The 17,228-nt window shown below is 40.4% G+C and overlaps 1 protein-coding gene across 1 annotated transcript; it reads left to right on the top strand.

Moving 5' to 3' along the window:
• The first annotated feature begins 141 nt into the window (after positions 1-141).
• morc3a (MORC family CW-type zinc finger 3a) lies at positions 142-17,074 on the top strand. The gene is made up of 18 exons (XM_085136046.1): positions 142-606; positions 3,635-3,707; positions 4,110-4,242; positions 5,327-5,553; positions 6,611-6,767; positions 7,390-7,537; positions 10,352-10,480; positions 10,574-10,693; positions 10,793-10,890; positions 11,010-11,117; positions 11,208-11,336; positions 11,788-11,862; positions 11,967-12,006; positions 13,236-13,347; positions 13,428-13,524; positions 13,610-14,702; positions 15,223-15,413; positions 15,520-17,074. Exons 1-18 carry the CDS (start codon positions 568-570, stop codon positions 15,668-15,670), a joined length of 3,120 nt encoding a protein of 1,039 aa, XP_084992172.1. The 5' UTR covers positions 142-567; the 3' UTR covers positions 15,671-17,074.
• Positions 17,075-17,228: the final 154 nt, after the last annotated feature.

Here is a 17,228-nt window from a genome sequence, read left to right as displayed (position 1 = left end):
CCTTCCCTCTATTCTCTGAAGCCTTAAAGATTAATCCATGTATTTAAATGTATTTATTTTCTTTATAAAATAAAGAAATGACCTGTTTTTTAAATATCATTTATGTCTCTGTCCTATTGCCCCTACATTATAACCAATCCAGATATTTTGGGTCATTGAAATATCCTTATAGAACTGTTATATTTGTTAAAATCTCTGCCACCTTGTTGGCCCCCAGTTTAAATACGAATAATCCCCTTTTTCTCACTTGCACTTTTCATCACTTGCACTGGCACAACAACACTGGCACGTGTATCACATTCCGTAACACTAAAATTAATTTCAAGGTACGTCACTGTCGGCACGCTTTTATTTTGGAACATCAAACCGGAAGTGTTCCCGACAGCGTTCAATGCACAAATAAAGCCTTACATATGAGGTATGGATATTGATATTAACATAAAACATAAGCAAGGGCGATTTTAATTAAATTAAAAGTTCTCTGTTTAATTTTTGTGTAACTCGAGTGTTTGGCCGACCGGATGCTTGGACCTAACCCCGCCCACAGCAATCGGTCTACAGAGAAAGATGGCGACGCAGATGGACCATGGTGTTCCGTTAAGCACGGTGAGAGGAGTTTACTTATTTGTTTGGGGAGTTTTGTCCTATTTATTGGTGGACTAAATGTGTGAACAATTGGAACAACAGTAAGAATCTGCGTCTGGGTTCAGTGAGGTTAATTCAGTCCATACAGCACACCCGCTGTGGTCAAAGCTGTATTGGCTGTTGGTACCGAGGTCTGTGGGACTCCCATGTGCCAGTCAGTTTATATTTACAACTGCCAATGAATTACGGGAGTACTGTCATTGTTAACCGCAGTATTGTTTACTCAGAAATTAGGTCCGGTTGTGCTGTGAATTCAGGCTACTGGATAAGTTTCGTTTTCCTGACTCACGGCTGGTTTTACAACCCACTAACATACTGGATATAACGGCCTGACTGGTCTTGTTCCAGGTCGACACAGAGCCAGGACCAGTGTATTCTCTATATCTATATTTGGTAGGAGGTTAAATGGCTTTTGCATAAGATTTAATGCACTTGTACTATGTTTTCCCTCTATTCGCCCTCTTAAAGTCTTCCCCTGTTTGTTTATTACTCTGTAGTAAGTGTGTCCCTTGTGTTATCACACATGTGAAAGCAAAACAAGGGATTAAAGTTGTTTAGGTCACGTTTGTTTGACTGCGGAGCTTCTTTGCATATGTCTGTGAAGGTTCTCAGTCATCCAGGTCAGAGTCGTTTCAGTCAGAGTGTGTGTCCACACATTCAGACAGAAACTGGTTCATCCCAAAGACAGAACTCCTAAACACAAACTTAACAACGTAGTATAGGCTGTACAGTGTAGGGGGGAATGCTCAGACCTCTACATTGGAGAGACCGAACAGTCACTTCATAAAAGCATGGCACAACATAGAAGAGCCACCTCGACGGGACAAGACTCGGCTGTCCTTCTGCATCTGAAGGACAAAGGTCACTCCTTCGAGGACACCAATGTTCACATTTTGGACAGAGAAGACAGATGGTTTGAAAGAGGAGTGAAAGAAGCCATCTATGTCCACTGTGAACGACCATCTTTGAACAGAGGCGGTGGTTTATGAAACCAACTGTCTGCCATATACATCCAACCTCAAGAAATCACATGATAGGGTGGGGGTAGATTTCACAATGAGCTGATGTGGGCTGATTTTTAGCTAAACCCGTTTTCACGCCTTGGCTCATGTGATTAGGTAGATCATTAAGGGGTCCGATGTTCCTCTTGGGGGGACACTCCCATAGGGCTTAAATCTGGAGCTCTCCAACATTTGACTCTAGAACTGAAGAAGCTTCTCAGATGACAGGTGAAACATCTTCAAGCAACTTCAAGAAGTCCAGGCGCTTTTCTTTCCAAGCTCCTTTGACAGTTTCTTTGCATAATTTCCACCTACTTGAATTGATTCTGTTTATGACCACATAAATATCAGCTTTCAAAGTGTTTAACAGTTACGATATAGATCTGTTATACCAGATATTGTCATCTGTAGTCTTGGCTGAAGCTCTGCAGTGGTGGAGAAAAAATGACAATACCAAGCAATAAGGTAAACAAATGTTACACATTAAAAACAATATGCAAAGATGCACAGTGAACTCATTGCCATGTTCAAGAAACCAGTTTGAGATGATCTGAGCTTTGTGATATGTTACGTTATCCTGCCAGAAGCAGCCATCAGACAATGGGTACACTGTAGTCATAAGGGGATGAACATGGCCAGCAACAGTATTCAGTTATGTTTTGAGGTTTAAACGGTGCTCAGTTGGTAGTTTCCCACACACCATTACACTGTTACCGCCACCCTGAACTTTTGATACAAGGCATGTTGTTTTCTGACCTGACCATTACACCAGCAAGCAGAGACTCTTTAGAACAAGCAACATTTTTCCATTCTGCTGTTGTGTTAATTTGAGCAAACTGGAGCCTCAGTTTGCATGTTCTTAGCTGAGGGGAGTGCCACCCAGTGTGGTCTTCAGTCTGCTTCAAGGTTCGTGTGGTTAGTAACATATGGCCAGGTGATGCTCTCCTCCAGCTACAGGACTGTTTTAATCTGACAAACTGGTCCATTTTTAAACAGCAGGATCTGGAGACCTTCAATCACTCTGTCCTTTTCTACATTAACTGCTGTGTAGAAAATGTGACAATGACAAAAACTTAACTGAAAACCTTGGATGACAAGTAAAATCCAGGCTCTGATCAGAACTCGTAACTTAACCTTCATGCTGAGGGTCATTTCCTTGTGCAACCTGCCAGTGCGAACCAGAGGATGGGTATTAAACAGGCAAAGGAGGCCTATAAGAAGAGTATCGAGGGCTTCCTCACTGATAACAACCCCCTGCCAGGTGTGAAGAGGCATCCCAAGCTCTCACCAACTACAAAGGCCAGAGCCCCCCAACTGCCGACAGCAGCCTCAAACTCGCAGAGGACCTCAACGCCTTCTTTGGAAGGGTGCTCAACCTCTCCCTGACTCATGCCACCGTTCCCACCAATCTGAAGGTCTCCACCATCATTCCGATCTCAATGACTACAGACCTGTAGCCCTCACGTCTGTAGTCATGACGTTTTTGGAGCAGATACTGTCTCAGCACTTTAGAGACTGTCTACCACCCTTCCTTCACCCGCACCAGTTTGCTTACAGAGCAAATCCTTCACTCACCTTTTTTTCTCATTCTGATGTTTGGTTTGAACTTCAGCAGGTTGTTTTGACCATGCTTAACTACTGCCATGTGATTAGCTGATTCAGTTTTTGTGTTAATAAGAATTTACACAAACATTTTTATCTGGATTTCCTGTACTGTTGCTACATGTGGGAAACCCTTCCCCCTACTGTTCTTCCCTATTGCGAGTCTGATCTCTTCTGCAAAGTTTTGCATGTATTTTCACTAAATTGACCAGTTCAGCGCTGAATTGACCAGGTTTTGGTTTCAAAATTACATCAAACCTTTGTTTTAAACATGGAACATATTTTCCATGCAGTAAAAATAAATAAAGTCAGTAAAGGCCCTTTGTTGTGGTGGATGTGATATAAAATGCAACTAATTTGTGAAATTGAATTTGTTTCACTTGTAGCTTTCGCCCAAGTTTCTGCACAGCAACTCCACCAGCCACACCTGGCCCTTCAGCGCTATAGCTGAACTGATTGGTGAGTCACTGTGATCTCATTGTGTTTCTATTTCACTTCCAATTCTGAGAACAACAGCTGTAACGACACAGATGATTATATAACAAAGTAAAATATTTACTTGATTGAACTGTATGTCTTGTTTCATGTTAAAAAAAATACAATAAATAACTAATATGTAATATAATAGTGAAGATATATATATATATATATATATATATATATATATATATATATATATATCTTCACTATATTTCTGCATAAATCTAACTTTATGAGTCTGTTTAATATGTACACTGTATGTAACAGAAAAATAGGTCCTCTGTAAAAAAAAAAAAGTAGTCTCTCCCTGCTGCTCATCTACACTGTAATTCTGGTGTTCATATTTGGATTTTAAATGCTCCCTAAAACTGTTTTTGACAGACAATGCCTATGACCCAGACGTCAGTGCCAAACAGTTCTGGATTGATAAAACTGTGGTCAAAGGAGAAGAATGCCTCAGCTTCATGGATAATGGAAATGGGCTGGACAATAAAACAATGCATAAGATGCTCAGGTACAGATGCAACTACAGTGTCATTTTTTGAAACTTGTGGAAAGTCAGATTTCAGAAGATTGAAATCTTTGTAAAACCTTGAGATTTTAACATAAATTCATGCAGTGTGTGATTTGCAGAATTTTATGGTGTCATTGTGACATCATAGAGTGTCGTATTGAAGAAATTAAAAGTGTATGGTACAGCTCTCACCATGCCTTTTCATATCATGTGTTACTCGATATGGTCTCTTGTAGTGATGCGCAAATCATGAACGAATCGTTCAGTACTCGAGAATCACTTTACTGACTCATGAATCATGATTCACAAGCCCAACTGACTCACTGACTCATCCCTGTTGCTGTTAGCAGCAATGTATCTAGCTTATAATTAATATTGTGGAGAAAAACACAACATCCAGTATCTTAACAAAAAAAATTCTGCTCTGAACTGGAAGAAAAAAACCTGAGTAGAAGCTCAAATCAAGAAAATAGCTCCTCGGTTCACAGTAGCTTTGCTCTGCTAACATGCTAACAGCACATTTGAGCTACTCACCCCCTCCCTTCCTGTGCTGAATCGTAAGCGTAAACGAATCACTTAGGACTTGCTCACCCCCTCCCTCCTGTGCTGAATCATAGAGCGAACGAATCACTCACTCACTCACCCCCTCCTTCCTGGCTCACAGCTTCTTCTTCTTCTTGGTTGGCAACCAATGTTAAGGCGCATTACAAATTTGGTGCTAACAATGAAGGTTAAGGTCAAATGCTTAGCCAACCTAGGTGCTCATGTCTTCCGAGGCCTAGTATGTTGTTGTGAAGTTTGAAGCCATGATAAATTGTGCGTAAGATAGCATTTGAACTGATTTCCACATTTGGTGTGACTTTGACCATGACCATATTAAATTAAATCAAAAATGAAATCACCTAGAGATGCTTTTGGTACCTGCCATCAGACAAAAGTTATACATGATATCTTGAAAACTGTGGATGCTAAACTGCTAACAGACAGTCAGACAAATGGAACTGATTGCATACTACTTCCCATCAGAGGGAGAATTATGGTTTGCAAAACTGGTAAAGAATTTTTTGCATTTTCTCTCCTTTAGCTTCGGATACAGTGACAAGATGCCCCTGAACGGTAAAGATCCAATTGGAATCTATGGCAATGGCTTCAAGTCTGGCTCCATGCGTCTTGGCAAAGATGCTATTGTCTTCTCCAAGTCGAAGAGGAGCTTATGCGTGGGGATGCTCTCCCAGACCTACCTGGAAAAGATTGGTGCAGATCAAATAATTGTACCTATTGTTTCCTTTGAAGAGAGCGACTCGAAGAACTATATCCTTTATCTAATAAAATACTATACATCAACTATGTATTCATTACTCCAGGATTAAATTAAGTCAGCTGAAAAAGAACAGGAGCAATTCAGAAATCTCAGAGAGAAAAAAAGGACAAAAAAGAGATTCCTTTAAAAAAAAACATAAATAAATCAAAATTAGAGACTAGATAAAAGGTGTGATAACCAAGTCCTGCAACTTTGCTAAAACAAAAAAATTTATAACTCTAATTTCATCTCTTCTTACACCCCTGAAGTGCTTCCAGCCTTGCTGTTGTATTTATTTTATTTAGATCTGTGGTTGTCCTGTTCTACTGGTTTGCAAGTGAGGTCTGTAGAAAAGCAAAGGCTTGACCAGGACTATTGTTGTTGGAGTTTTTATCTCCATGTTTAAAGGGTTGTGCACTGTGAATTGTTCCCAAGAGTCAGACTATTAAAGCAGAGCTCCGGTAGTGTCTGATAGAAAAGAATTCAGGAGAAATAATCAGAACTGTGATGCATGGCACCGTGCACCAGCACTTTATGCATAATTCAGTAGCTTGTAGAAACACGTGTCTTGATGCATGCTCAATCATCCAGATAAGTAGATCCCAAAAGGTTGATTCTGTTCTGGACGTAGCGTTTTTAGTGGGAGAAAGGTGTTGCAGAAACATCTTTAGCAGCAATAACACAAAGTAATTGTTTTCTGTATAGTTCTGATACTGTGTGAAGTTACCTGAATGCTTCAGATGGGCCAAATCTTCTGCTTTTTTAGAAGTGTTCAAACATGTCGATCATCATTTAATCAAATTCATTTGATTAGCAGCACCTCATCATGAACAAACTTTCTTCTTCACATGATTGTATGAGTGGAGTCGGGCCAAATGTTATCAAGTAGGATCTGATTTATTTGAAGAATTGAGTAGGAGAAAATCTGAACTGAGCTACAAACCTAGCATGTGAGATATGCTAGGTTTGTAGCTGTAAATGTCATTGAGAAGGGTATTTTTTTTTGTCATCTTACATAAGTCATACTTCCCTTTTTCCTTTATTTTCCGTCCTTAACTTCTCCTTTACTCTGTGTAAGAGAGGACCAGAAATCCAGTCTACAGGCCATTCTGAAGTATTCCCCTTTCAGCACACAAGAAGAGCTACTCTCAGAGATTCGTGCAATTAGTTTGCCGGGATCCACGTCGAAAACTGGCACACGGATCATCATCTGGAACCTCCGCAGGTCTGTCTGTGGTCCACACAGGAATAAAGGGTCATATGTGATTTCAGAGGCTATGCTGCTGCAATTAAAGCCTGCTAGTTAAAGCCTCTCATTACTGGATCAATAAGATAAAACAAATGAACAGATTATCATCATTCCTACAAGAATCAAATCACCAGCTTTCTTGTTTGCCTGACAAAATAGTGATAGTTTACAGATCTGGAAGCTTTGCACGACAAAGAGGGCAAATTAACTGGATGTCAACTGCACACCATTTGTTGAAATGCACTCCATACCATTACATTTACCTCAAGGATGATGCATCCATGATTTCCAAAAAGAAAATTCTTCTGATTTTCATACCAATAGTAGTTCAAAACATGCACGCCCTAATGACTCAGTCTCTATACCTAAACCACTTATTCACGCTGCTTTTTAGAGCGAGGTAAATGCCTTCCCAACTCAGTATTTGGTCTTTTGCAATTCTTCCTTTCAATTTTTTTTTTCTAACTTTTTGTAAACATAGTTCTAAGAAATATTGCATGACAAAGTCCTCCCTCTCTGCCCTTATATTCTAACTGTCTTCTGGACTAATAACCAATAACATAAACTGTCTTGTTTTGGGGTTTGTTTGTTTTTTCAGGACATCTACTGGAACAACAGAGTTTGATTTTGAGAAGGATCGGTACGACATCCGAATTCCATCTGAGGTTTACAGTGCAGAGAATGACACTAATCAGCGTCCAGACAAGATCACGTCACACATCCCTGAGAGCATGTACTCGCTTCGGGTAAGCAGCATAAATGTGCATGCCCTGAAATAAACCATTAGCACTTGGTGCTAAAAGAGCTCTTTGTCCTCAACATAATTATGCATCCAAAAATGAGAGTGCAACAGTTTTGGATGCTAATCACAGTCCAGTCCAGTGGGCAACTTCAGGTTAGATCCACAGGTTCAGCTTTTTTTTGACAGTGACACAATTTTTGTAAGTTTACCTCGTGCACCTACACAGTAAAATTAAACAGCAGAGGGATTTGTGGGATTAAACAAAAGCTTTGCATTAACTGTTAAAGAATTGCAGCCATTTGTATACAGTCCCCCATCTGAGTCCCCAGGCTCAGATTAATATATTTTTGAAGCAGAGAGTATAGCCTTGCATACTTCCACAGTTCATCCTGGTACTTCTATCAGCAGTCACTTCACCAGTAAACAGTAGTGGCTCGGTTTCACTGGCAACCATACATGCCCATGACATAACAACTCCACCATGTTTCAGAGAGGATGGGGTATGCTTCAGGCAGGGTTCGTACGGGTGAAAATACTTGAATATAGTCTTTTCAAGGTTTGAAAAGCGCTTGAATTTCAGATGTAATGCTTAAACGTGCTTGAAACTGTATTTCATTCACCACAAATAACTATCTGACCGAATAGTTTTCTTATCAGATAGGGAAAATAAAATAAGTGTTTGATGGAAAATGACACTGGTGGATTTTGCAATCTTGAGTCACATGACAGGTGAGTCTTAGTAAATAATTTTTGAGTATGTGTACATAAAATATGCTAATTTTGGAAACTTTTATTATTATTTTGCCAGCTATCAACCTTGCTGAAGAAATGACTGAAATGCACTGAGTGTGATGCAGTATGGAATGGCTATTATAGTAAATGGTAAATGGCCTGTATTTGTATAGCGCTTTACTTAGTTCCTATGGACCCCAAAGCGCTTTACACTACATTCAGTCATTCACACACTGGTGATGGCAAGCTACATTGTAGCCACAGCCGCCCTGGGGCGCACTGACAGAGGCGAGGCTGCCGGACACTGGTGCCACCAGGCCCTCTGACTACCAGTAGGCAATGGGTGAAGTGTCTTGCCCAAGGACACAATGACACAAGACTGTCGGAGCCGGGGCTCAAACCAGCAACCTTCCGATTACAAGGCGAACTGCCAACTGCTGAGCCACGATCGCCCCAGTAGTTAGTTATGCCATAGTGATTTATGAAATATGCTGTAAAATTGGCTAACATTACTTAGCAGTAGCAGTAATGTGAGTTACTTCACTCAAGTGAAAGCTTTAAGCGTTAGTCTGATACCTAACTAGCCAACTTAAGGCTTAAGGAAATAATGGTAAAAAGAGTGACTGATCCACATGGGCACAAAGAATAGCCACCTTTTTATGCTACTGAAGTCCCGGGCCTTTCATTCAAAATCTGTTTATTGTGAGCACCTACACATTAAACAACTTAAAAATTGTAATTGGCTTCAAGCTCACATTGAGGCCTGTGGGGCACTAAGACAAATTTAAGTGTTTTAATATAAGAATGTTTCATGAATGTTAGGCTGCCTGTTTATTTAAGGGAGATGAAAAATACGTTATAATTCTACATAATTAAATCACAGATGATAGGTAGATGCTTGTGCATTCTTAAAGTATTATATGTTGAATTGAACTGAGTATGTCATCTGTTCAAAGCCTCTCCCAATCAGTGCTGTTCTCCATGCTTGTTTTACTGTACATGATGTTATTGGCACAAACACTTTAAAGGTGATTATAAAAGATAAAAAGATTTTTTTTTAAATGTATGAATGCATGGATCTCTCTCTCTCATATACACACATACATACACACACACACACACACACACACACACACACACACACACACACACACACACACACACATATATATATATATATATATATATATATATATATATATATATATATATATATATATATATATATATATATATATATATATATATATATATATATATCCATAGGTCCCTCATCCTATTCATGTAGCCCCTTCCGCCGGGGTTACTTGCGTAGTAGCATTCCAACAACGCCCTGTTTTCGTCTCTTGCCCACTGATGCCTTCTTGTTCCAGTAGCCCACTTCTCGTCAGGGTGCCCTGGTTCCTCAACACCTGACGCGGACCTTGTTGATCCGGGCGACGTCCGAGCCGGCATGCCTTCATATTTATCTGTCTCGCTCATGTCTGCGGTAGGCTCGCTTAGCATAGGGGGTCTAGACAGCAATATCAGGAAGAAGGAACACGAGAAGCTGGAGAAATACCAAGGGCTCAGAGAAGAGCTCGAGAGGATGTGGAGGGTGAAGGTAACAGTGGTCCCCGTGGTAATCGGAGCACTAGGTGCGGTGACTCCCAAGCTAGGCGAGTGGCTCCAGCAGATCCCGGGAATAACATCGGAGATCTCTGTCCAGAAGAGCGCAGTCCTGGGAACAGCTAAGATACTGTGCAGGACCCTCAAGCTCCCAGGCCTCTGGTAGAGGACCCGAGTTTGAAGGATAAACCGCCCGCAGGGGCGTGCTGGGTGTTTTTATATATATATATTTATATATATATATATATATATATATATATATACGTATGTATACATACTTATATGTATATATATATATATACATACATATATATATACACACACACACACATATATGTGTGCATTAAGGAGGTGTGTTAAATAGTCACACTTAATCATGGTTTTTAGAGATTTCCCCCAATTTTTGAGCTCCACCCTGTTTTCTTTATCATGATTCTTCTGATTGTATAAGTAAAATGACATCTGTGGGTGGGTGTAGGCATTTTCCAGCATTCTGTACCTGAAGCCTCGAATGCAGGTCATAGTTCGGGGTCAAAAGGTGAAATCTCAGCTCATCGCCAAGAGCCTGGCCTGGATCAGAAAGGATCACTATAAGCCTAATTTCCTTGTATCCTTTTTACACAGCTTTTCTACAACTGTATAATTTTGGTGATATGTTTATACTGCTGCTTTTTTGCGTTTTCCTTAAATTATATGCTAGATCCGAAGAATTCCTATTACTTTTGGGTATAACACCAAAAGCAAAGACCAGTGTGGCATAATGATGTATCACAAGAACCGGCTCATTAAAGCTTACGAACGTGTCGGCTGTCAGCTTAAGGTCAGTTTCTGCTGTTTAAGTGAGTTTTTCTTTAATTGCGTGTTTTAACATGTAGAATGATGTAGATGTTATCATTTGCTAAAATGTTGCTATCTACAGGCCAACAACAATGGTGTTGGAGTCATTGGCGTCATAGAATGTAACTTTTTGGATCCCACTCACAACAAACAGAGTTTTATGGAGAATGACAAGTACAGGTAATAGGATTCCTGATTACATTTATCACCTCAAAGGATCGATTGAGGTCATAATGAGGTTTGGGTGGGTGAGGCACAAAAAGTCTGATGTCTGTCTGATGCAAACTTTCTTGGCACAGGAAAACAATTAATAATTTGGGGATTAAATTGGAGGAGTACTGGAAAGAGATACGCTACAGAAAGACGAAAGAAAATCCAAATAGCACCATACTACCAGAAGATATCAAGTTAGTACACTTCGCAGCGACTGGCATCAGGTTTTCATTCATTCAAATTTGTGTTTGCGTATGTGTTTAACCTTGCCGGTTTGTCTTTAGGAAGCGACCAGATCAAAACTGGGCGCAGTGTGATAGCTGTCTGCAGTGGCGTAAACTTCCTGATGGCATTGACATCAACAAGCTGCCAGATAAATGGTTCTGCCAAATGAACCCTGATCCTCAGTTCAGGTAATTGGATTTTTGGCAGTTTACCCGGACTCTGTTCCAGAAAACTGGTTCAACAATCTCTTAGTCCATTACCAAAACTAACCATCGGTTTGATTCCAACAAGGCCTGATCAGAGTTATTTCCATCAACTCTGAGTGTGTTTACTCAGAGTTAAGCATATATGTGAGTAGTAGAAATAAAGCCTTCATCAATGGTGCTTTGATACCAGGATGCACCATGGCAAAGGGCAAATAAAAAGTCGACCCCCATTTTATTCCAGTGTTTGAGGAACCTAAATTTGCTGGTAATTATTACATGGTTATGTCACTACCTCCTTATTTGGTGACACTGGTTTTTCTGAATGGACAAACACACACAGATGAATCAGGAAAGAAAATCTTTATTTACTTATGGGAGGGGGACTGGCACTGGTTACCAGTCTTTTCACTTCAGTTCTCAATTGCACTTACAGGAGCTGCCAGGTAGCCGAGGAACCAGAAGACTCAGATGATGATCAGCCTTCGTATCGCAAGACCTACAAACAGCAGTGAGTCACAGTGACAGAAGTTTAAATTAATATTTGTACAGAAATCTAAACAAAAATCTTAACTGATCATAAAAGAGGTGACCTGTGTGATTTATTTGTTACAGGGAGAGAGAGGAAAAGAAACAGGAAAAGGAAAGACAGAAGGTAAGGATGCGTCATTTTCTGTAAATCGTTTTTCTTTTTTTTCTGCTGCAAGGGCACCTGCAGTGCCTCACTATGATTTTGAGGGATTTTGTCATTTTAATTATTTGTGATCCTGTGCGCATTTGTGGAGTATTGAACCCACAAAGAACAGTTGCCTCTGTCTAAACTTGCCAAACAAAATGAGGCTCTCAGAGAGCGGCAGGGAGACCTGGAACGGCAACTGCATCAAACAGTGTTTCCCATTTGTCACTTTGGAGGCCAGCAGTGATGTGCTGTTGATAGAATCATCATATTATACTAAACAAATCTAAACTTACCACAAACTCTAATTATATATTTGTTTGGTCTATCATTATTACTATTATTATTATTATTATTATTAGTAGTAGTAGTAGTATCATATTATTGTTATTATTATTATTATTATTTAGGCCAGTGTTATAGGGCAGCTTCAAGCTGGTGTTCTGCAAAAAACTAAACCTAGCACCTCTTCCAAATTGAGTTCCGGTTTCCATATAACGGGGGTTTTCACAGGCAAGCCACGAAGTGGGCATCCCAAGAAGATAACACCACAAGAAAATCTTTTCTTCAGGAGCTCTAGACAAAGTCACGGTTTGCAGGATGATATGGCCGACAGCTTTCTACCCAGGCAGAGTGCACATAGCCAATCTCCAGTCTCACTGGGCTGCCAACAAGCCTGCCAAGAAGACTGTGGTTCACCATCAGGTCTTTTAGTGCCCATGTGCACTGGAACTTGAACATGTGGAGGAATGTTACATTCAGCTATGAGTCCATATTCTTGCTACAGCAGTTGGATCATAGGGTGAAAGTGTGGAAAAGATGCAGAGAACGATATGTTGATTGCAGCACTTATTGGGTAAGAACTTTTGGAGGTGGAGGCAGTGTGGTAGTATGAGGCAGCATCTCCCTCACTGGAAAAAATGGCTCATCAGTGCAGAGAGATGACGAGATAAAACCAGGGGCAATCCCATATCTCCGCAGTCTCGCACCAAACCATTCCTGACCTCAAACCCACTGAACAGTTGTGGGATCAACTTGGGCTTAAATGGCACCATTTAAGGGAACGGTGTAAGATTTATTGACAAGAAAAATTGTTACAACAAAAAAATAATCAGCCAAATACAAGATTCTTTACTTTTCGTGCTAAATTTAGATTCAGTTTAGTTTAATATGATGATTAATGTTCAGTCTTTTTTTTTTATTGACAGATTGTCCACCAATCCCCTTCCACTCCCACTACTTTGAGGAGCTGTTCATTACAAGAGGGCGCTACAAGGCCTGAATCCTCACCGCTGACGTCTTCCACCATTTCTCAAGCTGGTGAGAGATTTTTCTCTTTGAGTGTGAGTGGGGAAAAACACTTTGAGAAATTAAAATGTATTTGTATTCTTTCTCTTTAGCCTACAGCCCTTCTTGTAATGATGGTTTTCCAGTTATTACTAGCGTATGCTCATTGTCAGCAGGCTTACTGTCAGCAGGCGCATTGTCAACCCCGAGGTATGGTTTTGTGTTGTTTGGCAGCTTAGATATGTGTTTTGGGACAGTAACACTGGGCGTTAACTCTGTTTTTTGTGCTCTGCAGAGTGAAAAGGAAACTGCCTGTTACTCCACAGAACACACCAAAAAGATCTCGGATAAATGGCTTCCATAGGAGCACCTCGGAAACAGCCCCATCAGTAGATGTGACCCCACTGAGCTCTCCTTCTGTGAATGTCGATAGTAATAATGATGATACCGACGATGAAATTGTCATCTTGGAGACTGCTAGCACCCCCAAGCCAAAACAGAACCTCTACGATTTAAATAAAGTGAAGAAAGAGGAAGAGCAAAGTGACAATAATGTCAGCATGCTGTTGGAGTGTAGCGATGATGCTGCTGTGGATGTCCCCTCAGACACGAATGCTGCAGGAGCAAGTTCTGCAGGGTCTGCAGCTGTGGAAACCAGTTCCTCCCCAGCGCCCCTTCCACAGCTGTCAAGCGCCACTACCCAGACAGAAGCACCTATGGTGAAGCAAGAAGGTGAGGACCAAAAGCAAGATGATATTAATAAGGGTGGTAAAGAACAGACCTCGAATATGGATAACTGCAACGTTCAGCAAAGAAAATTTAAGCAGGAGAGCAGTGGAGACGGTCATAGTGAACATCAGGGACAGCAGACCTTGCAGAATGGTGTGAACCATGATCTAGAAAGGGAAGGAAGTCCTAGACCTTCCTGTTCGAATATCGGTGACAACAAATATAGTCCACTTACCTACCCCAATATCTCTGAGGTACAGCAACAACAAGACCAGCTGCTTGAGCTCATGCAGGAGACCGCTCAGGAGAGAGACTCTTTAAAAGAAGAGGTCCAGAAACTTACCTCACAAGTGAAAGACCTGGAGAAAAAACTGAAGGAGATGGCACCGGTCAGCGTAAAGAAGGAGTGTTGTCACCAAGCCAGCCAGACAGAAGAAACAGCAGGGCAGAAGGACTACAAAAGTCTGTTCGAGAAGGCCAAACAGAAAGTCAGTGAACTGATTAAAGAGAAGGAGGCTTTAATAGCAGCATCTGATACCAAGGCCAATCTGAGTGCTGACAAAAATGTGGAAAATGACGATGAGATTGCGCTGCAAGTTGACGCTCTAGTCCGGAAACTGGATCAAAGAACGAAGGAGACAGAAGAGCTGCGCTCACGGGTCAGTGACACTGTGTAGGGCTGTCTTTGTTTAAAGAAAATAGTAAAAGTGATGACAAAAACTTTTCTCACATTCAGTTGAAATAATTTGAGTCTTAAACGCACTGAACTAAACAAGCTTTTTACCTCTGCCTAGCTTATGTTTCTGGAAGCGCTGACGTAGGAACGTGCATGTCACTCCGTCTGTAAACACAAAAAGTTGGAAATGGTCATGTGAAATTTGACCTGTATAGAGGTCAAATAGATTGATCTGAAGGTCAACATGATAAATGATGGTATACAGACCTGTTACAACTATGTTTCTTACTGCTGTTGTTTGTATTGGCAACATACTGTTTAGGGAACAGTATGTAAAAGTAAATACTCCTCAGACAGTGAGCTGCCCTGGGGGAGGTTCCAACTGTATAAGAAAAAATATCCCAAATTGCCCACTGTTATGCACTTTTTAAATATATTTCTCCTTTCGTTTTATTGATATTGACCTTCGTACCTACCCTCTCCCTTTCCCTCTGCACCACCAGCTGGACCTTGTGGAGGAGCATAAGGCAAACCTGGCAGCCCAGTGCGAAGAGCTCCAGTTAAGCTTAGAGCACCAAAGGGAAAAAGCACAAAGTCTTCCAACAACCAGTGAATCTTCAATTCAGACACATCCAGAGGAGGAAGGAGGGGCAGCTGTTTCTGGCACACATTCAAACTCAGATGCATACAGAAGGTTGGACTGCTGGGAGATCACTCCTCATGGTTTTGATGTACCCCTCTTTGATAAAGCAATTTATGAAAGAGGCCTCACTGTTTTTCTCCTTTCTGTTTCCCCTTAGTTTGGTAGAGCTTCGGCAGAACGTCGGGCGCCTTCTTCTACCCCATGTGCCTGCGCTGGACCTGGCACAAGTGAATTTCGAGTGCAATGTAATTGATGAGATCCTAGACCAGTTTCTCTCTAATAACAATTCTGACACAATAAATGATTAAACAGAAGTCGTCACATCCTGGATTTAACTAGCGCTCCACCTGTAAATGTTTCATAAGGAGACCCATGAGTGGGATATTAACTTAATTTAAGGTATGCTACAGATACTTACGGATTTTTATTTTTAGGTTACTTTAACTAGCTTTTTGGTTTTTTTATGAAATGGAAAGCAAAAGCAGCTGTAGATATTAATTGCTCCCAAGTTTCTCAAGAAAATCAAGGAAGTAGCAGTTTGTCAGTAGTCTTGCCAGCTATTAATACTTTTGTGTTTGATTTTTCTCTTGTTTTTGTTTTAAATAATATGTTGCACATTTTGTATTATCATGTCTTACCAAATATATTTTTATATTGCCTATTTATATTTGTTGATTACTGCTCTGCGTCGAGTTGTGGTTTGTGGCTTAGCTGCAGGGGAGGGGTGGCCGGCACAGCTCAGGTCCATTACGGTAACCATGACTTCCCTATTTAAGTAACTGTCCGGTCCCAAAAGAGGGTGGGAGGTTTGGAGAGGAGAGGAAAGCACACAGCCATACATCTGTATATGTGTCTGTGTGTGTGTGTGTGTGTGGCTGTGTAGGAGCAAAATAAAAATGAGTTTGTCAAAACAACCTGCAAAGGTATCAGGTCCTTATGTCATAAGCTCTATAAGACTTTGGTAGTCTTCTCAAAATCACAACACAAGTCTGCCAGAGAAGTCTGTCATCACAAACTTGGGCACGTTGATATTAAATAGAACAGACATTTGTCATCGCAGCAAGCGGTTTCATTATAATAATGAGGTGTGTGATGTGGGGCACAAGGAGCAAGGTCTTCAGATTTGGTTGATTGTTTCAAACTCAAATGTTTTGGCAGCATACGTGGCAAAACATTTGACACCCTGGTAGGCACCCTGGTTTTACATTTCACTTTTGGGCAATAATTCAAGTTTCATTTGGTAAAGAGCTCAGTCTGACCAGTCTGAATATACTGATGAGTTAAACTGGATCATTTTGTTTTAAAAACTATTTCGAAGTATTTTTTGAAGCGACTCTCAGGTGATGAAATAACCAGCGTGGGAGTCGCATTTCCATTTTCCATGACATTTTACAGAAAAAAAAGAAGAAAAGCATCAACCACACGGTTTTACATGTTGTACTTTAACCTGCACATCACAGGCTTGAAAACAATGGGTTTTTTTTTCTAAAATGTACTCGATTTTCAACTTTAAGACTCGGGATTGAACTAAAATCATCATTGCAAAACTCTTAGCGGTTTAATTTTCTTTAAGTTGACTTAAATGTTTCACAGTTGCAGCGCACTGCTGATAACTCTGATATTTAAAAATTAAATATTCTGTCAATAACAACCGCAGTTATAAAAGTTTGTTCTACCTATTAAATAATATTTAAATTTTTAAATAATGGTCTAATTGCTGTTTTTTCCATTGTCATCGTGATTTTTACTATGATAATTATGATGTGAAAATCTGATATCATGACTGCCCTTTTTCTTTGAACATTGTCTGTTTTTCTAGTACTTGTACCTCACTATTTACAAATTAATTTTTATCAAGCCACTTAC

The sequence above is a fragment of the Neolamprologus multifasciatus genome, chromosome 16 (assembly GCF_963576455.1).
Source record: "Neolamprologus multifasciatus chromosome 16, fNeoMul1.2, whole genome shotgun sequence".
Lineage (NCBI taxonomy): Eukaryota > Metazoa > Chordata > Actinopteri > Cichliformes > Cichlidae > Neolamprologus > Neolamprologus multifasciatus.
The sequence above is the reverse complement of the archived record's forward strand: the minus strand, read 5'-3'. Positions and strand labels throughout refer to the sequence as shown.

Coding starts and splice junctions, on each gene's coding strand:
- morc3a (XM_085136046.1), top strand. CDS start 568: ATGGCGACGCAGATGGACCATGGTGTTCCGTTAAGCACG. Junction 3,708..4,109: donor CGCTATAGCTGAACTGATTG/GTGAGTCACTGT, acceptor TGTTTTTGACAG/ACAATGCCTATGACCCAGAC. Junction 15,414..15,519: donor AACTCAGATGCATACAGAAG/GTTGGACTGCTG, acceptor GTTTCCCCTTAG/TTTGGTAGAGCTTCGGCAGA.